The sequence below is a fragment of the Paramormyrops kingsleyae genome, chromosome 24, assembly GCF_048594095.1.
Source record: "Paramormyrops kingsleyae isolate MSU_618 chromosome 24, PKINGS_0.4, whole genome shotgun sequence".
NCBI lineage: Eukaryota > Metazoa > Chordata > Actinopteri > Osteoglossiformes > Mormyridae > Paramormyrops > Paramormyrops kingsleyae.
The window spans coordinates 12487669-12513092 of NC_132820.1; the positions used below are offsets into that span (position 1 = coordinate 12487669).

The window sequence follows — 25424 nt, forward strand, 5'->3', positions numbered from 1 at the left end:
AAATGTCGCCTGAGAGCAGGGTAACTGGGGTTAGTTTGGGGTAGATGTGGTCTGAGAGAAGGGTACTTGGGGTTAGTCTGCGGTAGATATGGTCTGAGAATGGAGTAATTGTAGTGAGTCTGGAGAAGATGTGGTCTGAGAATGGGGTAATTGGAGTGAGTCTGGGGTAGATGTGGTTTGAGAATGGGGTAATTGGAGTGAGTCTGGGGTAGATGTGGTCTGAGAATGGGGTAATTGGAGTGAGTCTGGGGTAGATGTGGTTTGATAATGGGGTAATTGGGGTTTGTTAGAGGATGATGAACCCCCCAGACTCCTGGTTGATATTTGCTTGACGTTGGTTGATGTCTCAAATTTGCCATTATTTTGTGCTTCTGATGCTTTGCCCTCTGTAATCAAAGATCTGTATCACGCATCAGCAGTGACTCTACAAAAGTCAGATTGAAGACAGGAGTCTATAATAACCTATAATAACACGTCTGTAGATAGAGACAAGATGTTTCAGACGAGGCTGGAGAAAGTCAGGCAAAATCTTTCACTTTTACCTTTTTATTTAGATAATTCACCCTAAAGCTCTTGACTTGATAGGTTATTCAGATTATTTTCTACAGATTAGTATGAAGTCTCTCCTGTATTGAATTTGGTACATCAGAGTGAACTGGGATACACCCTCGTGTTTAATATACAGGAGTGGCTGTGGTTTGTTAGATTGCATATGTGATGTATGTGTACCTGAAGGCAAGCACAAGTGCAGCTTTCTGATTGGTGCGTGCATGCATATCTCTGATTGGTGGGTTAGCCATAAAGTGGATTACACTTCTAAAGGAACTTAAGTCTTAAAAAGCTCATTGACACAGCTGTGTAAGTGATAAGGTCGGGTTACTGGGTTACTGACACGGGCAGTTTCTGCCGTGTGTGTGCTACGCTTTGCTAAATCTAACATGACAAGCGGAACATTCTGCCTTTCTTTCACTGTTTTCACTCTTCCACTCTTCTCTATCTCCTTCTCTCTCTCTCTCTCTCTCTTTCTCTGGATCCAAGTCTTCTCTCTAAACCAGAAAACTTACAATCATTTAACCATAATTTCCTAACTCAACTCCATCTTCTCGTAGTGTTTTACTGTGTCAGTATGTCATTTACCTTCATCTTCACCTAGTTTACAGTAACACTCTGTGACGTTACATTACAGTTTTTAAATCACTTTCAGAAAGGCTCGCTGATTGATGATTAGCAAAAAGGTATATTTCTGTGCAGATACCAGATAACTGAGATACTAACTCATTCATCTTATAGCCAAAGTGCAACACAAGCTCCTGGAAGAACAATCTCACCCATGCAGACAACAGGAAGTGCAGTAGCAATGCTGGACTGATGATTGTAACTGCCGGTTTCTCTGGCTCAATTTCAATGCTCCATTAAGAAGTTTTCTCAATTACTGATTGAATTGAAACATGTTTTTGCTCTGAAGATGGACAGTCGCACAACAAGCAGGTGCAAATGCAAGTCACACGTGTGAGTCCATATTTACACTCTGAGCTAGAGTCTGACACATGGCATTAGAAGGACTGGCCCTGGCACATGCTATACACCATCGCTAACACAAGGGGGCGACCACCACTGTTTACAAAAATCCATCATGTGACGTATTCACCAAGTAATAGAAGACTAGACTACAGGAAACTGCAAAGATTTCCCTCTCTGCCCAAACCCAGATGTGATCCATCTACTGTATTTCTCCATCATGTTCCCCTAGGAGCAAAACTCATCACAGAACTAGTCCAAATGCACCTAGGTATCTTTCAGAAGAAGATTTCATAACACTTAAATCACCCCTTATTAGACAGAAACACTGTGAATGTTTATTTCTGGAATGTTGAAGTCACTGGTATGGGATGAGCTTTGTCGTGATTGGTTATAACAGGAAGAAGCAGACTCTGATAGGCTCATCACTTTCTGGCTATATCAGAATCATCTAGAAGGCTTTTGGCTGCTGCGTTGCTTCTGTGATGAGTTGATGGACCTTGTCATCGGGTTTTGAGACGTGGGGCCATCTAATTTGATTAAATAAAAAAAAGTGAATTATTTTCTAAACCCACATGATTAACAGGCATTGCTGAATGAGCCTACATGTGATTTCCTGCTTCCATTTAACTAGGTCAGTACTGGGACTCACCACTGACAGGTGTCCATTCTTGGCTTTGGCCACCACCAGTTTGGATCCAGGTGTGAAATCAATGACGGCTTCCTTTCCTCGGCCCACTGCAAACTTTATACTTGGGGGAGGGGGAGGGGGGGGGAGGCACTGTGTCAGCCTGCATTTTCTACCACAAAAAAAGACTTAATGTGGAAAAAGTAACATGTCTGGAAAATTGATGGAATGAAAACTGGAAAAACGACAAATCCAGTTAATGACCTGCAACCCATCTCTGGAGGGAAACAGTACATCAGCCAATCACAGCGCACCAACACACACAAGCAGGGTTAGGGTTTGAACCTGAACAAATCACAGTACACCAGTACACACAAGTAGGGTTATGTTTAGCACCTGAACCAATCATGGCACTTTGTGATTCAAAAGCAGGGTTAGGGAGACAACATCAGCCAATCACAGCACACCAGACACACAAGCAGATTTAGGGTGCAGACATGCAATCCCAGGAGGTGACAGACAATCTGGCACTGCCTTACCTGTCCTGGCTGACATTGACACTGTGGACCTTGTCAGCGCTGATGGCTAGCTTGGTCACTGCCTCAATAACATGTTCAGTCTGCAGGACCACATCACCCTGGAATGCAAAGAATGTCTGAACATCTACATACCTGCACATCTACATGCCTACATGTCATCACACCTACATGGCTGTACACATGCATGTCTACACGCCTTCCTGTCCACACGCCAGCACTTCTACACACTTGCACATCAACACGTACCACACACAGCAGGTCTGGAGTGAAGACTCATAACTACATGGTCACATGATTAGAATCTGTCACATGATCAGGTCTGAGACCGACTCTTACCTTCTGCTTCTTCTCCTCATAAGGCAAATGTAGAACAAAAATGCCATCGCTTAGGGAGCTGACGGAGATGCCTATGGAGACAAACCCATCAGCCTGACCTGTGTGGTCCCGCCCCTCACTGCTGAGCTCTGCTGTATGACTGAGGCAAGATCAGTGTGGCCCCGCCCCTCACTGCTGAGCTCTGCTGTCTGACTGTGGCCGGATCAGTGTGGCCCCGCCCCTCACTGCTGAGCTCTGCTGTCTGGCTGTGGCCGGATCAGTGTGGCCCCGCCCCTCACTGCTGAGCTCTGCTGTCTGGCTGTGGCCGGATCAGTGTGGCCCCGCCCCTCACTGCTGAGCTCTGCTGTCTGGCTGTGGCCGGATCAGTGTGGCCCCGCCCCTCACTGCTGAGCTCTGCTGTCTGACTGTGGCCGGATCAGTGTGACGCCGTCCCTCACTGCTGAGCTCTGCTGTCTGGCTGTGGCCGGATCAGTGTGACGCCGTCCCTCACCAATGAGCGTCTCGTAGTCGATGTGCTGCTTCAGCTTAGCCTCCTCCACAATGACGGCAAAGGCGGGACCAAGCAAGAGCTGGCGCTGGCGTGGGCGGTAGCCTCTCCGGTCATACTTGGTCACAGCCACGCCATACTGCAGGTCACAGGGGACAGGAGGGGATGACACACGCTGACAGGCTCACAAAATGCATGGACACACTGACACTGCAGAGCGGCTAATCCACTACAGCGAGTGCAACCCCCATACCAAAAAAGCAGAAAAACAAACCGACAAATGTTGTGGGAACATCTTCACATCACCGGCATACACAGCAAGGACAGCTACAGGACTCACCTGCACTGTGTCATCACCCAGTACCTGCAACACCTTGGGCTTGATATCTTCACTGTCTGAGGGAGGGCACACACCACAAATGGCCATTTAGGAGGCAGCAATGGAAAAGAGGTGGGGCAAATGAGCAACTGTGGCCAATAAGACGACAGGAGCTTGAAGGAGGTGGAGCCAATGAGCAATTGGTTAAGAACATGTGATTGCGTTTATGTGTGTATTTGTGTGTGTGTGTGTGTGTGTGTGTGTGACAGAGATATATTTAGTTCTCACTTAGTCTGGTGCTCACAAAGAGCCTAGGAACACTCTGTGCATAGCTGTCCTTATCCTTGAAGATCTCACTAGCCACCACCTTTTGCTCCATCTGACAGAAGAGAGGAGAGATGGAGGAACAGAATAATGGAGGAAAGAACAGATTGAATTTAAAGCATAGCGCTAAAAAACCGTGAAAGAGTAAGAAACATAAGTATGACAACCAAAGAAGCCGAATTCGTAGACAGTCATTAAAAAGCAATGATGTTTTCCGCATCCCACACAATGCTGCCCAGCTCCCCTGACTGACTGCGCAGATGGCTGATCTGCGCAAGTGGCTGCACAGCACTGCACCTGGTTCCTCCATTCAGGCTGGATCCTCCGGCAGTAGCTCCACACCATGTTCTGCATGCAGAGTTTGCGCAGATGTTCGGATGCCTGCCAAACAGCCAGCCAAACACAGCTCTGTCAGCCCTGCCCATGGTCAGCCGCTCACTGGGCATGTGGGTGCATGTTTTGGTGGCGGGGGCACCTCTGTGAGAGCCAGCGGGGGTCTGGGCCAACTCTTGTCCAGGACAGTTCTGGGCAGGTTCTTCCTCAGCTTCGTGAGGAACGTGTGGCGGACGATGGCCAGGAAGTACTCGTTCTCGGGGCACCGTGGCTGTTCGCGTAAGATGAAGCCCTTGATAAACCTAAATGAGAGCAAACTGTCAGGGATTCTCCTGGCTGCTCTGCCCCCTAGTGGTGTCCCAGCTCACTGCCTCTGTACCTATGATGGGATTATCTCTGGTTTCCCACTCTCAGTAATTCTCAGTAACTCTCAGTAATTACCTGACTGCAACCACCAATCAACCTGTTTGATTAGTCAAGTGCTTACACCCGTTCCTTGTTGATCATCTCTTCCCCTGTATCTTCATTATTTGCAGCTTCATGTAACTTGGTGTGCACTAGTGACACCTACTGGTGGATTTAGTGATAGCAAAATGGGTCTTCTGAGAGAGGGAGGCAATTGAAACACTCCATTCAGAAACAGTTGCGATCCTTCAAAGGGTTTGAACCATTGCTTCACAGAGACATCTAGTGTCTTGGAGAAATATGCAAAAACAGAATGCATGTGCTATTACTAAAGGTATTTTCAATAAGTCAATGTCAAGTCAACAGCATGTCACTCTGGGAAGCAAGGCTCTGTTTGTCATCAATCATGTGATTCTCTGAGAATGTTACAGGCCTCAAAGTGAGACTTCAGTGCACACGCCCCTTTCATACTCAATAAACGTTTCGAAGCCTCAGTTTCGAATGTAACATTACTACTGCTCAAGACTTCCAGAAGAGATGCAGGTACAGCCCGGAGCGTGCCTCCTCCACCCTAAAGACCTCAGCACAGAAGATGCAGCTATAGCCCGGAGCGTGCCTCCTCCACCCTAAAGACCTCAGCGCAGAAGGAGAGATGCAGGTACAGCCCGGAGCGTGCCTCCTCAACCCTAAACACCTCAGCGCAGAAGGAGAGATGCAGGTACAGCCCGGAGCGTGCCTCCTCCACCCTAAAGACCTCAGCGCAGAAGGAGAGATGCAGGTACAGCCCGGAGCGTGCCTCCTCAACCCTAAACACCTCAGCGCAGAAGGAGAGATGCAGGTACAGCCCGGAGCGTGCCTCCTCCACCCTAAAGACCTCAGCGCAGAAGGAGAGATGCAGGTACAGCCCGGAGCGTGCCTCCTCCACCCTAAAGACCTCAGCACAGAAGATGCAGCTATAGCCCGGACCGTGCCTCCTTCATGGACGAGTACACACTGTCTGTTATGGGTTGTACCTGCGGATGGTGTCGGCAGCCTGCTTTCGAACCCGGGCCTTCCGCCGGTCCACAACTCCCCTCCACCAAGACTGGATGGTGATCACTGGTGGAGAGAGAATCCCCTCCTCTTTTATTGTCATTTTTAGTGTCTGGCCCCAAACCACCAGAACTCAGAAACACAGTTTGCTTTCTAATAATATATCATTGTAGCTCCAAGATCCATCTGTCTAGCATTACTATCCTAGTGAAGACATTCGGCAGATGAAATCAAGGCAATCAGTGTCACACTGTAACCTCTGAATACATGGACTGCAGTAATCAACCACTGAACACGCACCATATTTATACATACAGCCATGTGTCACATAATGGCGCTTTGGTCAGCGATGGACCACATGGACAGCGGTGGTGTCATTAGATTATAATGGAGCTGAAAAATTCCTGTGTCTGGTGATACTGGGCAGTCGCACAAATGAATAGCACATAGAATTATCTGCAGTACATGATACTTTATAATGACAATAAACAGCTAAGTTACTGGTTTTTGCATTTACTATACTTTACTTTTTACTGGTATTTTAACCTAAGTTTTGGGTCAGTAAAATGCTCAGCAGTGGGACAGAGATACAGGGAGCCAGCGGTGCAGGTCTCACCTGCGTTCCTCAGCTTCTGGTATTTGGACCTCTTGCTGTAGCCCCTCCAGCTGGTCTGTAGGACTGTGGCTGAGGAGGAACATCAGGAAGATGGAGGAGCATCAGAGGAGCAGCAGTGGCATCAAACTGGTTTGCCCCTAATCTCTGAGCTCACTAAACCCAGGTATCACATCACCTAGGAGTCCATGCTTCCGCTCCCCTATCTTCCAGCCTTTCAAACATCATAATCACCATAATCATCTATCTCGCTCACACCATCGTTTTCATCCACACATCTCTCACCTATGCTTTGCTTTCTTACTTCCAAGGCATCTTCGGTGGCAAACAGAGTCTTTGGTAAACGAATGAATATCTTTGACCTGAGGAGACAGGATTTCACAATTCAGGGGGAGGGACATGTCTAAAGAATCACTGCACCACCGGAGGAGATAAGAGAGGCTAATGCAGTGTTTCCTAACCCAGTCCTCAGGGATCCCAGACAGTACATATTTTTGCTCCTTCCCAGCTCCCAGGGAGCAAAAATGTGGACTATAATGCCACACCGGCTAAAGTAAGAGACTAATGAGTGCTGTGACAGAGGCTAATGTAAATGAGGATATGTACATGCTATGAGGCTAATACATGCTAATGTCACAAAGGCTAATGTAAATGGGGACATGTGTTTGGGATGCACAAACTAATTAATGAAGAGTTTCAGATAACAATCCAGCCAGCAGGAAACTGTTGGACAAGGACAGAAAAGAGACTTATGGTGATGATCCTGACAGTTCAACCAGCAATTCAGCATCACCTAGAGATCCCTCCACCACGTGAAAATGACCATAACTTCAGAGGTCTCTCATGTGTGGTTCCTCAACGGTGGAATGAGCTACCCATACACATCCATCAGAGTCCATCTCGACCTTCAAGAAACATCTCAAGACCCACCTTTTCCAGGAACACCTTACCTAGCTCACCCAAGCAACCACCTATCTGAGCCCCTCTTCATCTGCCGCCCCTTGGTTATGATCTATACTTGCTTCATAGGAACCCCATACTTGTGATGTATTGGGCCATCGTGATTTGAATGCTTTTCTGTTTTTGCCATCTTCTTTATTGTTCTGTGTGGCTGTTGCTTTAAGTGCCACTGATTGTTCATTGGAAGCTCGGCCCAGATGCTCTTATGCCTAGTTGGCTTCATAACAGCAACATGCTTGAGATGCTTTAACAGCCTGGCTGGATTTTGCTTTGGCTAAAAGCATTTGGTAAATAAAGCAACATAAACGGCTATTAAAGGGCCCTGTTTCTTTCCGCATCTGTCCCTTTGCCTGCTTTCCTCCTGTCCATCGCTCCCTCCATTACCCTCCTCCCTACACCCCTCCCCGTATGCTCCCCCCCCACACACACACAGGCTACCTGCCCAGTTTGTACTCCTCAGGCTGGTACCCTAGGTGTCTGACCAGGGTGGCGACGCCCTCTGCCAGCTGCCCTTGCCAGTTAGGCCAAGTCTCAGGACACAGCGATTTGTATCTGCATGGTGACAGGGGACACAAGCACAGGCCTTAGTGTGTGTGACAGGGTTCCAGTGACCTCACTGCAGGACACCTGTAGGTGATACAGTCACGCTTCAGAATTCCATTACCACAATCAGCACAGGCCACATAACATGCAATAATGAAGACCCAACACTCAACAGCACCTGACACCCAGCACTCAACACTCAATAAACAACACTCAACAAACAACACTCAATAACCAGCACCCAAGAAGCAGCACTCAACATCCAGCACCCAACACTCAATACCAAATAAACAGCACTCAACAGCATCCTGTTTGTGGTGTCGACTGACCTCTGCAGGAAGACCTCATAGCGACGGCGGTAAGCGAACCCAGCACGCCGTATCCTCAGGCTCTGCATCAGGCCCAGGTACTTCACCTGGTGGCGGATTAACACCTCATCGAAGCGACCTGAGGGGGATGGAGAGGCAAGAAGGTGGGGCAGTCACTCCATAGAAGGGCATGGAGGATGGGCAGTCATGCCCTAAAAGGGCATGAAGGTGGGGCAGTCACTCCATAGAAGAGCATGGAGGAGGGGCAGGCATGCCCTAAAAGGGCATGAAGATGGGGCATGTCATCCCTTAAAGCAGGGGTGGGGAACGTAATCCATGGAGGGCTGGTGTGGGTGTGGGTTTTTGTGATGTCCTCTCAATCAGCCAATAACAGAAGGTCCCCAGAACTGGAGTTGAGAACCACTGTTTTATTATTGGCTGATTGAGAGGTCATCCCAAAAACCTGCGCCCACATCGGCCCTCCATAGAACAGGTTCCCCACCCCTGACTTAAAGGGTGCAAAGGCTGAGCACGTCACCCCCTTAAAAGGCATGAAGGCGGAGCATGTCACCCCCTTGAATGGCCAGCACTATACTGTGATGCTGCATCCTGAATCTGGGTTCTCCTAACACAAAAAAACAAGTCAAACACACTTACAGCGTAAGTGCTAGCAGAACTTGCTGCATACATCTATCACCATAACCATTTAATCCCAACTGGGGTCACGGAGCCTATCCCGGAAACAAGGGACACGGGCAGGAACCAACACACCGCAGGGCACAATTTAGACACACCAATCAACCTGCCCTGCACATTTTTGCACCGTGGGAGGAAACCGGAGCCCCAGGTGGAAACCTATGGGGAGAGCGTGTGAACTCCACACAGAAAGGACCCAGGATCGAACCCAGGATCTTCTAGCTAAGAGGCAGCAGCGCTAACCACTGTGCCACCTCACCACCCACTGCATATGTCTAGTTATTTTTATCTACACCAGAGCACAGCCGGAGTGGGTTAGGTGAGGCACTATAGCAGAACCCCTCCCAAAGGCTGGACCAGCTTACGGGCTTATCTCCTACCTGCTGGTTCTGACTGTATCGTAAACTGGTCGTGTTTTGTATTTAGCAGATATTTTTATTCAAAATGACAAATAATTGAAAGAGAGCATTATCAACCAGTCCCCAAAGCATCCCGACCCAGGGATTCAAACCAGCAACCTTCTGATCACAGGCACAGCAACCAAATCCACACACCAATTCCCAGTGCTGATGGCACACAGAATGGATGAACGGCAAGTAGGAAAGACTCAGAGCTGCATAAAATGTGCATGTGCAGTATAAACCTCATGAACACAGAGAAACATCAGCAAATGACGCAGTACAGACCAGCACAAAGAATGGTGCTGAGACGGACACACAAACACACACACAGTCTGCTTATTCATATGTTTAAGGGGACTCTCTATTAATTTCTTTGGGCATAACCTTAATCCCAATTATGCCATCTTTAACCCCTACTCAGCCCTAACCTTAACCACAAGTAACCAAACAAAATACAACACTTTTGGCATTTTTAGTTTTTTTGATTGCAGTCACAGATTTTTATAAAATTGAGGTTATCCTTGTGGTTTCCGAAAAAATGTCCCCACCAGGTAAAAAGATACAGGTTTTTATCACATTGAGGGGAAATCTGGTCTCCACAATGTAATAATTACAAAATGCTCACACACACTCACACGGACACACACATAAACACACACACCCTACCTGGCTGCCTGGCATCATTGGGCTTGATGCAGCGCACGTACGACGGCTCTTTGGACATCAGGATCTCCATCAGCTTGGCCAGGCTGTACTTGAACTGAGTTGCTGTCTGGATTCCCAGACAACGGAACGGGGAGAGACAGAAAGTGAGGAAAATCCAGAGGAAAAGGAAGCGCCAGAGAACAGGACCAGGGGGCGAGAGAGCGGAGAGTCCCAAGTGTCAGTGGAGGAGAGGAAGGACCGACGTGATGAACCCAACTGATGAAAGCATGCAAGTATTTCCACCAATAAGGCGAAATGTTTCAGATCGGCCAATGAGCTGCTCGGCCGGTAGGTGTGGTGGGCGGGGCTTAGAATGGGCATTCCAAGATGTGTGGGTAGGGGGCGAAATGAAAGGAGCTTACAGCACTTGAGATGTGTGGGAGGCTCTCTGCATACCTATGGGGTCTGCATGTTTATGGCCGTACACAGTGAGTGTTTCTGTGCCTGGTGTGAGTAACAATGTCCAAATGTTCATGAGGCTTCTGTGTTTACATGCTTAAGATTCTGTAGCTACATCCCTACAACTATATCTCTCGTGAGTTGCTTACAGCACTTGTGTCCTTATCGTGCATTTGTGTCCGTGCGTAAGTGTGAAACACGACTTACCGTCTCAGGGCGCTTCTGGTCAGTCAGCTCATCCCGCTCGAAGCACTGTGTGAGGATCCTGTTCTCCGAACGACACATCATCTGCAGGTGGTGATGGGGGGGGGGGAGGGGGGGGCATGGCGACATCAGGGGAGAGCTAGAATGAAGCATGGTGCCGTCTGACTAGAGCAGGTAAAAGTACCTCTTTGAGGTTCCGGTAGAGGAGGTCATTGTTCTTGTCCAGAAACCCTACAAACAGCAACAGAATGAGACAAAATTTAAGAGTCAGTCATTCATCAGACTCCTATTACTTCCTGATAGCACTGCCCTGTGGTGACACTCTGCCCTCACCGTTGACATTGTAGTTGACCTCTCCGGCATAGTGAAGCAGCCTGAACTCCTCTCTGCCGATTGCTTTCCGGGTCTTTCCATCGGCCAGCTTGTGTCTGATGCAGGAAAATACAACTTAGTGAGCCATTTCATGTCATCCGTGCGAGGTAAAGAAAATATACACAAATGGCCATGGATTAAAACTTATAAAATTGAAATGTTATGCATGAATGCAGTCATTTTAGTGTGCTCATGCCCTGGCATGAGTCAGGGTCGAAATTCCAGGCCTATGAGTGTCGAGTGAGGATGGGAGCTGGAATGACGGGGGATGGGGGGAGTTTAGGGTTAGAGTTAGGGTTGGGGGGGGGCTCACGTGACAAAGTGGGGGTGATCCCCCACGGTGACCTCCAGCTTCTCCAGGAAGGTGATGTCACTGGCATCCCCAGGCCTCAGACACTCCTCATCCTGTGGTGGGAATTGGGGAACAGTATGTATGGAGCGCAGGGTGTAGGGGCAGAGGAATGACACAGTGACAAGAGAGTGCCCAACCCCCACGGCCTCCTCCACCCACCAGGACTGAAATGATGCCTTTGAACTTCTCCTCCAGCAGGTCGCAGATGCTCTTGTTGTTGAAGTACTGCACAGGCTCCCACTGCGAGTCACAAACAAGGCAGGGGGGGGGGGGGGTCACTCGAGGGTAATTCCCCTTAGCACTTTCCAGCTCCCAAAAATCTCAGCTATTCGGGAAATGCCACGCCCACTGCGGCCCAGGGCTGCCGGACAAACGCTGCTCTCTCCGCTGGCCTGCCTGCTATTCCGAAAGGCGCGGCTTTCCGTTGCCACGCCGACGGCGGGAGCGTGGGGCCACCAGTTACGGGGCCTCGCTGCATAAAGCACCCTTTGAGAGGCCGACACCCCGGGACACAGCGGCCCCCAGGGACATAGCGGCCTTTCCGTTACAGTTACTGGGGGGCCGGGGGGGGGGGGGGGGGTCAGCCACTTGCTGAATCTGCAGCATCATGAAGTCACCAGAGCGGAAAGTTTACCATCTCACACCTCTGGGGGAGAGGGGGTGGGCAGAGCCGCCCGGCTCAGTGAGACATTCCTCACTCAGGGTGTCTTTGTCTCAGCCTATGGTCCCTGAGCAGGACTGTCAGGAAGTTCTACCCATAATGCACCCTGCCAGCAGTGTTACCTTTGCACCCTTTACTTCCTGTAGCATCACAAGCAGCAATCCGTTAAATGACTCTCCTTCTATTTTCCTTTAGCTGGCTGAGTTCATTATTGTGTCATTTGCCTTTAAGGATCTGACATTCACTGGGAAACACATACAAAATGTAGCTGGCAAGGTTGCAGGGGGCTCGCCCATATTGCAACGTCCACCAATGACTGCATTCGGCCAATGGGAGCCGAGCGAGAAGGCCGTTAATGACACCGCAGACGGCAGCCCCAATCAGTGCCCGACAATTCCAGGCCCGCCATCTCACCGTGACGCCCTCGGCCACGTAGTCATCCTGCTCCTGCTTCAGCGTCAGCTCGATGACCAGCTGCTGCAGCTTCTCGTTGCAGTAGTTGATGCAGAACTGCTCGAAGCTGGGGGGGGGGTGGTGGGATTACTCAGTGTGAATCACGTGTGAGTCACGTCTGATTTTCTCTTTTTTTTTTTTTATTTTAAAGTTTTTTCAAAGGTGTCCAAAAAAATCAGTGACCTAGTACTGAACAAACATTTGGAAGATTGATGGATGGATGGATGGATGATGGGTGGATGACTCAAAAATGTACACAGATGCTTAGCATTGTGTTGAAAACAGCTAAACTCCAACCACTAGATGGCGCACTCTACAAAGCAGTTATGAAAAGAAATCACCACAGGTCACATATGCAAGTGATAATTTTATGTCATGAATGATATTTGGACCATAGCAGACAGGGCCAAAGAAGGAAATGGTGTGATAGGGGTGGGGGGCAGTCAGACAGGGGGCATTTGGTCACCTGTTGTGCTGGAAGACCTCGAAGCCGTAGATGTCTAGCAGTCCGATGGCAGCAGCACACCTGCCGGTGGGATAGACCGGATCCTGCGGCACAACAGCGTCAGCCAACCAGAGCCCACAAGAAGCAAGGGAAAGGCACAGCAGAGCCACCGACACGCAGGGTCTCTAGTTCCCCAATGAACTAAACCAACCCCATTCACCCAAATGCAACAGAGCTGTGATAGAGATGAAAATGTTCAGTACAGCGCAAACAGAACGAGTACGCAGTCGCTCTGCATACCCTGAAGGCCAGAGACATGTTGAGCTTGTTGATCAGCCAGGTAAAGGCGCGTCCGTAGACCGCTTTGGACAGGGCGTCCCGCGCTGAGGCCGCCTGCTCCAGATTCAGGGGGCTCATGAGCTGTAGAGCGAATGCACACACAAGCGGGCGTCTTAGGGAACAGCAGAAAGAGGAGGTCCATCATGAGGAGACCGGTCAGCGTGTCTCTCCTCCATAAACACCACTTTTCTCCAGTGCTCACAGTTGTACTGTCTAAACAAAGAAATAAAAACAATGTCGAATGATGAACTAATACGGAAAGGAGGAGTGGGAGAGACGTACCTCCTCCTCCTTGGTGATGATCTTCCTGTAGGTGAGGGCTTCATTCAAGAGGGTCCCTTCCACACCCAACAGCTGGAAGGAGTAACAACACAGCACGCAGGAGCGTCAGAGGCAGAGTGTGGACAGCAGGGGGCGCAGGCTGGTGACCGGCAGCCTCGACGTCCCGTACCTGTGACATGATCTGGGTCTCTGTGGTGATGTAGACCCCACCACTGTCCTCCATCCCAAACTGAACATTCCCCAGGTGGAGGACACTGGCAATAATGTTTAGCAGCTCCTGCAGAGCAAGGGGGAGTGAGGGAGAGAGAGAGAGAGAGAGATGGAGAGGGAGTCAGAAGGCCATAAACAAAGCCATATAACAAAAGGCAGCATTTTTAGGCGCTTTTGCACTGCCACCAAGAACCGAGATGCACTGCACACTGGGAGTTTCCCACTGTAAAGTACCCCAGCCATACCCAAGCTGTTACCGCACTGACATGGCACTGCTTATTAGCAGGACTGAAAGCGTGACCAAACCAAGGTGGTTGTGTCACCACCATCTGGTTGGTCAATACAGAGGGAGATAACAGTGTCCTGCGCATGGATTATCTGAAAGTAGAAGTGTACATTCTACATATTATTCATCATTAATAGTTTTGTACATCGGAATGCAATCCCGAAAACTCTGAACTTAAAAATTCCCCACCTCCTACTTAGAAAAGTACTACAGAACCGCTAAACAGAATGGATTCATAATGCAAATTTACGCACGCAAATGCTAATTCTCACAGATGTGCAAGGAAATTAGGAGATTAGCACATAGTAAATCATGATGGACACTGTGAGAACAGTAAATGAGTGTCTCTGTTTTGCGTCACTGTTGCTCTCCAAACCCGGCAACGCCTTTACCGAGCCGACCCCTCTGCAGTGGAAGCTGTAACTGTGCTGCAACTAGTCTCAGGTATGCAGTAACTGGCTCAGTTACTGTATGCCAGTGCAAAAAAGCCCCAATTGTCTGACAATTTGCAGGCTATCTGCTCGCCTCTAGGGGGCAGTGCTGCGGCAGTCACTTAAGGTAGCAAACTAACGCCTGTCCACTACCAGCAGGAAAGTGCCAAATATGTCGGGGGTTCATTAGCAGCCTTACAGCAAAACTCCTGAGCCCATTAAGCGGGAGGCAGTGAAGCAATTAGCCAAAGGAATCTGAAAACGCTGAAGCCACCAGCCTCCACATGAAGGTCTGATCTTGAAGGTCCATGAAGTTCCATCCCAACATGAGAGTTATTTTTTGCTTGGAAGAAAGTGTGGAAGAGCTACATGGAAAAAGAAGCTGACCTTACCTCCACCTCCTCATCACTTATGCCAATAACAGACAGGGCTTTCCTCACTGCCTTCCAGTCGTTGCGGTCGTTGAGGGAGCTGACCCTTGGGCATTTCCCCTGGGAAACAGAAAGATGACTGGTGTCATCCCCAAATTGCCAATGAAATCTTCTTAGAGGATTCTTCTGTGGTGCTAGGGGGGGGGGCTTCACATTTTTCCCATAGTCTATCCTCCTGTGGTCAGTGAACCAGTAGGTCCACACATACAGAGAGTGGGCAGGTTCACAGTCACCTTCACCAGGTAGTGGTACTGCTGTGGGTTCCTCTCCAATCCTCGTCGTTGTAGCAGCTCCTCCTCTCCACCTTCGATCATCTGGTAGAAGATGTGGAAGTTTCTCTCGCCGTGGTTCTGGTGCACGACACGGGAGTTCTCCAGCAGGAAGCTCAGGATGTGACCACCAACCGGCGCCCCTTTGAAATCAAACTGAATGTCCATATACTTTCCAAAGCGGCTGGAGTTATCGTTGCGCAGGGTCTTGGCATTCCCGAAAGCCTGAAGGGAGATGAGGAGGCAGGGAGATGCTCACGAAACAGTCAACCACGCCTCACAGTCACCACTGGAACTGTGACTGTGAGGTGATATCAGTGATAACAGAGCCTTACGGTTTATCTCCAGCACTGTGACTGTGAGGTGATGTCAGTGATAACGGAGCCTTACGGTTTACCTCCAGCACTGTGACTGTGAGGTGATGTCAGTGATAACGGAGCCTCATGGTTACCTCCAGCACTGTGACTGTGAGGTGATGTCAGTGATAACGGAGCCTTACGGTTTACCTCCAGCACTGTGACTGTGAGGTGATGTCAGTGATAACGGAGCCTCATGGTTACCTCCAGCACTGTGACTGTGAGGTGATGTCAGTGATAACGGAGCCTCATGGTTACCTCCAGCACTGTGACTGTGAGGTGATGTCAGTGATAACAGAGCCTCATGGTTACCTCCAGCACTGTGACTGTGAGGTGATGTCAGTGATAACGGAGCCTTACGGTTTACCTCCAGCACTGTGACTGTGAGGTGATGTCAGTGATAACGGAGCCTCATGGTTACCTCCAGCACTGTGACTGTGAGGTGATGTCAGTGATAACGGAGCCTCATGGTTACCTCCAGCACTGTGACTGTGAGGTGATGTCAGTGATAACGGAGCCTCATGGTTACCTCCAGCACTGTGACTGTGAGGTGATGTCAGTGATAACGGAGCCTCATGGTTACCTCCAGCACTGTGACTGTGAGGTGATGTCAGTGATAACGGAGCCTTACGGTTTACCTCCAGCACTGTGACTGTGAGGTGATGTCAGTGATAACGGAGCCTCATGGTTACCTCCAGCACTGTGACTGTGAGGTGATGTCAGTGATAACGGAGCCTCATGGTTACCTCCAGCACTGTGACTGTGAGGTGATGTCAGTGATAACGGAGCCTCATGGTTACCTCCAGCACTGTGACTGTGAGGTGATGTCAGTGATAACGGAGCCTCATGGTTACCTCCAGCACTGTGACTGTGAGGTGATGTCAGTGATAACGGAGCCTCATGGTTACCTCCAGCACTGTGACTGTGAGGTGATGTCAGTGATAACGGAGCCTCATGGTTACCTCCAGCACAGGGTTGGACTGCAGCAAACGGTCCTTGACTTTCTGCACCTGCTCACTGGCAGGGCAGGTCATGGCGTAGTACTGCAGTATCTTCTTGGAAGCTTCAGTCTTTCCAGCACCGCTCTCCCCCGAGATTAGGATACACTGGTCCCGCCCCTCTGTCCGCATCGAGCGATACACATTGTCAGAGATGGCATAGCTGCAAAGACAGGGGCAAGGGCTTAGATCTGTCTTGCTGAATGTGAGATCAAGGGTTTAGTACTGTCCTAGTAAGAGTGAGGGCAAGGGTTTGTTGCTGTCCCAAAGGGAGTGGGAACAAGGGCTTAGTGCTGTTCCACTGGGTGTAGGAACAAGGGCTTAGTGCTGTTCCACTGGGTGTAGGAACAAGGGCTTAGTGCTGTCCCACTGGGTATGGGAACAAGAGCTTAGTGCTGTTCCACTGGGTGTAGGAACAAGGGCTTAGTGCTGTCCCACTGGGTATGGGAACAAGGGCTTAGTGCTGTTCCACTGGGTGTAGGAACAAGGGCTTAGTGCTGTCCCACTGGGTATGGGAACAAGAGCTTAGTGCTGTTCCACTGGGTGTAGGAACAAGGGCTTAGTGCTGTCCCACTGGGTATGGGAACAAGGGCTTAGTGCTGTTCCACTGGGTGTAGGAACAAGGGCTTAGTGCTGTCCCACTGGGTATGGGAACAAGGGTTTAATGCTGTCCCACTGGGTGTGGGAACAAGGGTTTAGTGCTGTACTGCTCCAAAAACAATGAAAACCTGTAATGACTGTGAATGTTCAAACAGCTGTGATTGTAATTATTCAGAAGCTCAGGCTGGGCTGTTGACCTGGAAACCCCACAACGTCAGCACAGGGCATGTTTGTTTGGCTTTCGTTTCCTCATAGAGGAGTGACCCACAGGAAGTAGAGCGTTTATCCTAAATCAGGCACACGTCAAGGGGGCAGATGGAAACTATGAAGCAGTGTAGAGGTATTTAGAAGCACAATGAAGGACAGGAGGTCATCACAAACCTCTAACTACAACTACTGGAGAAAATGTGCCCTGCACTGTAAGGGGTTTGTTATTTCAAAGTGTCTGTTTGGGTTCAAGGGAGACTGGTGATTGGAGAAATGACATCACAGGTGCAGAATATTCCACCTGACAGGATAGGACTGGAATGTCTCACGGAGCAAAGCCCAAAATCCCCCTGGCCTCAGTCCTTTCCTGGCCCTTGCAGAAATCAGGGCTCCATTAGCAGCAGGTGAAACATCTAGTCTCAGAGCAACAGGAAGTGGTGAGTCAGGGAAAATGTGAGGCACCACCATGGCAGAATCCCAGTACTCCTGCTCTGGAGCATCAGAACATAAGAAGATCTGAATGGAAGGCGAAAGTCACTTAGCGACTGCCACCAGAAGAGGGCGCACATGACGCTTACACACTCACATGTGGGGCGACACCTCGTAGAAGCTGACGCCGTGGTAACGGTCCATGTGCGGTTTGCTGTAGATCTCCAGCTCCTTGTAGGGGTTCACGGACACAAGGACGGAACCGATGTACGTCTGTGAGGGGACAGCTAGTGCGGTTAGGGTCACACACATCCTTCCGTGCTAAGCAGAACCTGCAAGGTGGGATGTGTGGGGCTGGCTGTGTGGCTGCGCTTGCTGGTAAGCAGACAAAGCTCTGTGTGTGTATATGTCAGGTAAAGTTCTCTTTGTGTGTGTTATGTACATGAGGTTCTCTCTGTGTGTGCCTAACATAAATGAGGTTCTCCTTGTGTGTGTTATGTACATGAGGTTCTCTTTGTGTGTGCCTTACATAAATGAGGTTCTCTTTGTGTGTGTTATGTACATGAGGTTCTCTTTGTGTGTGTTATGTACATGAGGTTCTCTTTGTGTGTGTTATGTACATGAGGTTCTCTTTGTGTGTGTTATGTACATGAGGTTCTCTTTGTGTGTGCCTTACATAAATGAGGTTCCCTTTGTGTTTGTTATGTACATGAGGTTCTCTCTGTGTGTGCCTAACATAAATGAGGTTCTCCTTGTGTGTGTTATGTACATGAGGTTCTCTTTGTGTGTGCCTAACATAAATGAGGTTCTCTTTGTGTGTGTTATGTACATGAGGTTCTCTTTGTGTGTGCCTTACATAAATGAGGTTCCCTTTGTGTTTGTTATGTACATGAGGTTCTCTCTGTGTGTGCCTAACATAAATGAGGTTCTCCTTGTGTGTGTTATGTACATGAGGTTCTCTTTGTGTGTGCCTAACATAAATGAGGTTCTCTTTGTGTGTGTTATGTACATGAGGTTCTCTTTGTGTGTGTTATGTACATGAGGTTCTCTTTGTGTGTGTTATGTACATGAGGTTCTCTTTGTGTGTGTTATGTACATGAGGTTCTCTTTGTGTGTGCCTTACATAAATGAGGTTCCCTTTGTGTTTGTTATGTAGATGAGGTTCTCTTTGGGTGTGGAAAAGTGGTAATAACTTGTGGTGTTCAAAAACTTTTAATTGTTAGTGTACATGAGGTTCTCTTCCTTTGCATTGTGTAGATAAGATCCTATTGGAGTGTGCCTTACATAAATGAGGTTCTCCTTAAACCTCTTGCGCAGATTCTCGATGAAGGCCGCCTCGCTGGTGTAGTTTTCCAGCAGGACAAAATCCTGAACCCCAACCCGGTCCCGGGCTGTTAAGGCAGTCTCCATGATGACACGGACTCCCTCGCCAGCTGCCTGATGGAGGGGTGGGTAACAACGAGTAAATAAGGGTCACCAAGCAACAAGAAATATGTAAACAGAGGTTGCTCAATAGGTTGTTCTCCATGTGCGTGCATATCCGGAGTAGAGCTCAAAACAGCAGAAAACAACTGAACAAGCATTTGGTTGAGAAAAAGATTTAGGTAAGTCAACAGCCATGACCAATTTATAGGTTGACAGGCAGGTGGACACATATGATTGTTTTAGTGACTAAATCCTTGAAGACCAGGTTAGAAACCATAACATGGTGATCCTGTGCCTCCCTGCTTCCAGTTCCTGGTCTGCTCCTCCCCCTGCTCCCCACCCACAGCTGCTTCCCCTCCAGCCTGCAGGGGGCAGTACTGGCCCAGTCTCTGAAAGCTGGTAGATCTCAGGTCCCTGAGAACAGCATCATTCCCGGGGGGCTGGTTAACGGCTTGGTAAACTCATTAAGGCTTATCTCAGCATCGCTTCCATGGGGCTGGAATGTCCTAGATCCTCCAACAACAGCAGCACAACAGTGGATCCAGGCCAATGTGGCAGGCGGCGGGAAGCCCACCTGGGGGTCCTGACCCAGTGTCGCCTCGCGCACGGTCGCATGGGAGCTTGCAGCAGAACGCAGTCCCAGCCACGCCCATCTTCTGGATTGTAGACGTGCCCTTATAAGGAGTCACTGCTCTCTGCACACTCTCAGCTAGACAAGCTGCTCAGTGCTGCACAAACACATGCTAACAGTGTGGTATGACGGGGAGGAATGACACTACACAGTGCAGTGCGAAGGACTACTGGACATGATCCTGAGAGAGGACAGTCACATAACCCGGGACAGTGCATTCCAGTCCTGACAGAAGCAAGTCACATGACCTGGGACAGTGTGTTCCAATCCTGATGGAGGACAGTCACATGACTCACGACAGTGCATTCCAATCCTAACAGAGGCCAGTCAAAAAACCTGGGACAGTGCATTCCAATCCTGACAGAGGCCAGTCACATGACCCGGGACATTGCATTCCAATCCTGACAGAGGCCAGTCACATGACCCGGGACATTGCATTCCAATCCTGACAGAGGCCAGTCACATGACCCGGGACAGTGCATTCCAATCCTGACAGAGGCAGGTCACATGTAGAATGCCTGAAGTGTTTACAGCCAGGCCAGTGATTCTTCAGTTGACGTTCTAACACACACATGCACACAGCCTTTTCACTCTGCCAGCTACACACAGGATACACTTCCAGCACCTGGACACCAGGAGGAATGTTCTAAAAGCCTGTGTTTATAATCAAGCCCCCCTTCATCCAACAAAAACCTGCACAGAGGCTCTGCATCAACCCCCCCCCCCCCCCCCCCCTCCTTACCATAGCCCGGTACCTCATCCTGTTTTCATCCTGCCTGCCCCAGCCGTGCGTCCTGCCTGCCCCGGTTCTGCGCGTCCCGCTCTGTGCAGACTGTGTCTTTACGGTTCCAAACGGTCCGATCGCCATCCCTGCCTCTGCTCTAGAGACTGTGTGTTCCTGCTGCTCCTTGGTCTCCTCTCTGTGCAGATGAGGCTCTCGCACAGACGCGCCCGCACTCCGCGACCGCGAACCGGGGGCCGCTCCCTGTATCACGCCTCTGCGGCCCCTCCCCGAACCACCCTCTCAGTCACAAGTAAAACATAAACTCCGGCTCCCAGGGCCGTAGCCACCCCAGCCCCCACCTCCACGTGTCACACGGGGGGGGGGGGGGGGGGGGAAGGAAGAAAAATGACTAAGTTCGGGAGGTCTGGCTGGGGAAGGAGCACCAGGAATGTGGGCGTGCCCATGTTCTGGAAAGATTCACTCATGACCCAGAACTCAAAACAAGCAGCCTCACTGAAAATGGTGAAAACAAGACAATGTGTGAGCAGCGACGCTCAGGGAGCCACAAGCCGGACTAACAGGGCGGTGGCGGGTAACTGTGAAATACAGCAAGAAACAGGAGTAAAGTCCTAAAGTGAACTGAGACAGACAGTCAGTATAAACAGCCCCAGAGTCGGTTTTAGCCGGATGCGGTCACCCTGGCAACCGCATCAACCATGGTATGCATGTTCGCCTCACGCTGGGGGGCAGGTGGCATCAGGGCACTGTCTTCACAAGGGGTAGAGGCTGCTGGACATTGAGGTGCAGGTGGCGAGCTGGAAAGAGCCTTAGCGAGGATAACCTGGCGCCCCCTATTGGACCAGCCAGGTAGTGCGGCAGCGATGGGCCGCCTTCACGCCTGAAGCATGGCATAGATTCCATAGCTGACGAACACCGGGAAGAAGCGTGAGCCTGGAAGCCCAGCTTATGGCCCCCCCCCCCCAGAGTAGAGCTGGCAGGACGCTGACCCAAGGGGATATGGGTAATACTTTCCAGACACGCGCCTCCCTGAGGAGCTTTTGGCTCCACCTCTGGCAGGAGTGAGAGTTAAACATTCTGCCTGTAGCCCCTTCTTCTTGTCCCTCCTCCCTTCATTCCTCTCTCCTTATTCATTTTGTTTTCCAGCCTCCTCTATCTCCTGCACCCCTACCGTTCCCCAAAATGACCCCCCCCCCTCCCCACGGTCTGTGGAAATCACTGGAAATTAAACATTAAAGTCATTTTGTCTGACATGTATCTCGATCAAAGTTAACGGCCAGTCTCCTTGGCCCCTCCCACTGCCGGGCAGCCAATCCCCTCTTGCGCTATAAATAGCCACATAACCTTATAAGGCAAAGCCAGGTGCTGTCCCTCCCCAGAGCCGCAGTGTAACCCATCACACAGCTGAGTCTCCCTGCAGTTGTTCCATCAACTCAAAGGTCCAACAGAAGAAGCTCCGTGTGCCCATTCCTGTGCTCTCGGACGTGCTCATGAATGTAGCTTCAGACATGCTGACCCCTTCCTGCACCCCCCCTCCCCCCCGCATGCCCCCACCCTCCACTTGTCCTTCACAGGACGCCGCTATCCGGCTCCACCTGTAACAGAAGCAGGAGCTGCTACAATATGAAGGAAGCCCCCCCATCAGGCCCAGGCCTGCTTTCCTGCTCACACACGCACACACACGCACACACACGCACACACACGCACACACTTCCTGGGGGGCCTTGCACGTGCTCTGTGGGGGATTTCCCTTGTCATGAGCACTATGCTCCAAATCGGCTCTGGATGTGGGGATTAGGAAGGTGCCGGAACTCAATGGCCCCAGGTTCACATTCGACATGCATTTTATGGATTAAAACTGAGGATGTCTTGCTGTGACCTGCGGTAAGGCGGGGCTGCTGTAAGGCGGTAAGGCGGGGCTGCGGTAAGGCGGTAAGGCGGGGCTGCGGTAAGGCGGGCTGCGGTAAGGCGGGGCTGCGGTAAGGCAGTAAGGCGGGGCTGCGGTAAGGCGGTAAGGCGGGGCTGCGGTAAGGCGGGGCTGCGGTAAGGCGGTGCTGCGGTAAGGTGGGGCTGCGGTAAGGCGGTAAGGCGGGGCTGCGGTAAGGCGGGGCTGCGGTAAGGCGGTGCTGCGGTAAGGTGGGGCTGCGGTAAGGCGGGGCTGCGGTAAGGTGGGGCTGCGGTAAGGCGGTAAGGCGGGGCTGCGGTAAGGCGGGGCTGCGGTAAGGTGGGGCTGCGGTAAGGTGGGGCTGCGGTAAGGTGGGGCTGCGGTAAGGCGGTAAGGCGGGGCTGCGGTAAGGTGGGGCTGCGGTAAGGCGGGGCTGCGGTAAGGCGGGGCTGCGGTAAGGTGGGGCTGCGGTAAGGCGGTAAGGCGGGGCTGCGGTAAGGCGGGGCTGCGGTAAGGTGGGGCTGCGGTAAGGCGGTAAGGCGGGGCTACGGTAAGGTGGGGCTGCGGTAAGGTGGGCTGCGGTAAGGCGGTAAGGCGGGGCTGAGGTAAGGCGGTAAAGTGGGGCTGCGGTAAGGCGGTAAGGCAGGGCTGCGGTAAGGCGGGGCTGCGGTAAGGTGGGGCTGCGGTAAGGCGGGGCTGCGGTAAGGCAGGGCTGGTTATCCAGCGCAGCCTCCTGTACGTTGCCTCACGAGCCCATCAACCACGCCGTTCGTTCAAGAAGCATTTTGCGGCGCAAAATTTTTGTACATTGTTCGGTTACTTCTGGTGAAGGTTAGGGTTGGGTAGGAGGTAGGGGTTAGTTAGCCGAACTCCCCTTTGCCCCCCCCCGTAACGGTGTGTACTTACACACCATGATTGACATGGCATATTGTTTAACACTAAACTTTTTCCTTTTTATTAAGTGTAAAGAGAAACACTCTAAAATGGTGATAAAACGTGCAGTACAGTAAATACATGATCATTATTATTATTAACAATTAATTTTGTGCGCGAGGACGGTTCTCCACTCGCAGATGCTGCTCCATGTTCATTACGTGTGCTTGGCTTTTATGTACGCGGGTTTTCAGACTAAGTAAAGGCCATAGTTCGGCCAGTTCACTTTGGCTCACATTTCTGCTTCCACCTGAAGATGTGTTGGACATGGGGGTGGCTTTTCACGGTACGGAAGGCCAGGTTGGATGTCCAGCCCCGCCTTCCTAGCACCCAGAGGCTTCCTGATTAAAAAGGACAGGCAAACACAGAGAGAATCAACCTGCCTCATGGACAGAACGTGATACCAGCTCGTCTTTACTCCTGAACCAAGGTGAGTTTTCAAATAAACTTCAGACCTAAAGCTCCCCGCCAGATTCTCGGGTTGCATGTTGTCGCCCCCTACTGTACCATCTCCCTCACTGCATTCTGTCTCACCGCCAAATCTGAAAGAACATCTGCAGAAGTGAAAATGGCCACTTCTGCCAAAGTAAATGTAATGATGGATAGATAGTTAGAATTTGGTTTATTTTTCACTGTTGTGGCACTTTGGTGTTTACCAGTTTTGCGCTTCTTGTGTCAGATCATTTTCCAGATAACCTTTTAAAACAATAAGCAAAGGTCTGTCATGCAGGCTTCAGCTGGGTGCAGACAAGTCTCTGCCGACCAGCCCCTGAAAAAGCCGCTTCGCGTTCACACTCACCGTGAAACACGACGCAGTCCCTCCTGAGCCGTGCTGCGCTCCAAAAGCCCGCCAAAGAGTCCAGTCCTGCCCAAGTCCAAATATGCCTGCTCAGGGATGTGCTCGGCGGCAGGACCAGGGTAGAACTTTCCGGAGCTCCAGTATTATCTCCCAGCTGATCGCTTACACTCCATGCAGGGCACGTGGTGGAGAAACACCGGGACGCGGCAAAGTTAAAATCGTCGTAGCGACTTCCGAATCAAATCAAATAAAATAATAGGTTCCTGATGGCAACTTTCACTCCTGGACTGATTCGCGTTGAAGCAGCAGACCCGCTGGGCTCGGAGGCACCACCCCACTGCAGCTCTCAGGAACAGGAAGCCAGACCTCATGTATGGGTGAACAGGATAAGACACCAGAACGGAAACTGTGCATCACTGCAGGCGGGCTGCAGCTCCCACGCTGCCTACAGCACCGGCAGGCAGTCTCACATGCTCTGTGAATGCGGACATTTCCCCCTGGCAGGGGCGCGAGTGGGTCAGGGCCCCTGCTGATTGGTATTTGCGATGGTGCTCAGCTCATGCCAGTGTGGGGCCTGGCCCCTCCTTCCTCCCGGTGTCCCATGCGAGTGATGGCACGGTGACTCCTTCTGCAGACAGCGTGCTTTGAAAGGACAGACGCCCAATGGCCCCCAGCAGACCAGCCCTCGGCGGGGGCTCAGGTGTGGTGTCATTAAGCCCTTAAAACCCCAAAGCCTGAAACCTCATGAACTGATGGAAAGTAGCGAGACAAAACAGCCTAAGAAGGTGCAGAAGGTGCATTCGATTGGGAAATGCTTTATTTAACTGTGTGAGTAACACCAACACCACAAGACCACATCATATCCGGCGAACGGCACCAAAACCACAACCACACACGCAGTTCACTTTTCCGCTGGCCGAGATGCCCTCACAGAATGTTCTGGGGGCTGCAGCAGGAAAACGAGTCCTAGGCCTTAAGTCAGGATTCATTTAGGATCATGCGACGCATCACACACATGCAGTTCTGATGGAAACGGCGAGACTGTCGACACGCCCGCATCAGTCACACACAGCTGCAGCTGGCTACAGGGGTCATAAGACCTGATTAAGGGAAACGTGCTCATTTAAGGGGGGGGGGG

General features: G+C 50.6%; 1 protein-coding gene across 2 annotated transcripts; it reads right to left on the reverse strand.

Moving 5' to 3' along the window:
* Window positions 1–530: 530 nt before the first annotated feature.
* On the reverse strand, window positions 531–24629 carry LOC111850634 (unconventional myosin-Ic-like). 2 transcript variants are annotated; one of them, XM_072706796.1, is made up of 31 exons: window positions 24287–24629; window positions 19156–19308; window positions 18029–18144; window positions 16600–16798; window positions 15246–15506; window positions 14974–15072; window positions 13824–13931; window positions 13655–13726; window positions 13334–13453; window positions 13055–13137; window positions 12550–12655; window positions 11634–11714; window positions 11436–11527; window positions 11084–11178; window positions 10935–10981; window positions 10754–10834; window positions 10109–10214; window positions 8367–8484; window positions 7933–8046; window positions 6820–6896; window positions 6538–6606; window positions 5903–5987; window positions 4627–4786; window positions 4449–4532; window positions 4116–4206; window positions 3849–3904; window positions 3512–3647; window positions 3022–3092; window positions 2686–2783; window positions 2171–2270; window positions 531–2048 (listed from the first exon to the last, which is right to left on the reverse strand). In XM_072706796.1, exons 2-31 carry the CDS (start codon window positions 19279–19281, stop codon window positions 2022–2024), a joined length of 3078 nt encoding a protein of 1025 aa, XP_072562897.1. In that variant the 5' UTR covers window positions 19282–19308; window positions 24287–24629; the 3' UTR covers window positions 531–2021. The 2 variants fall into 2 exon arrangements, with proteins under 2 accessions (XP_072562897.1, XP_072562896.1); XM_072706795.1 differs by lacking the exon at window positions 24287–24629 and adding an exon at window positions 20670–20973.
* Between the last annotated feature and the right edge of the window lie 795 nt (window positions 24630–25424).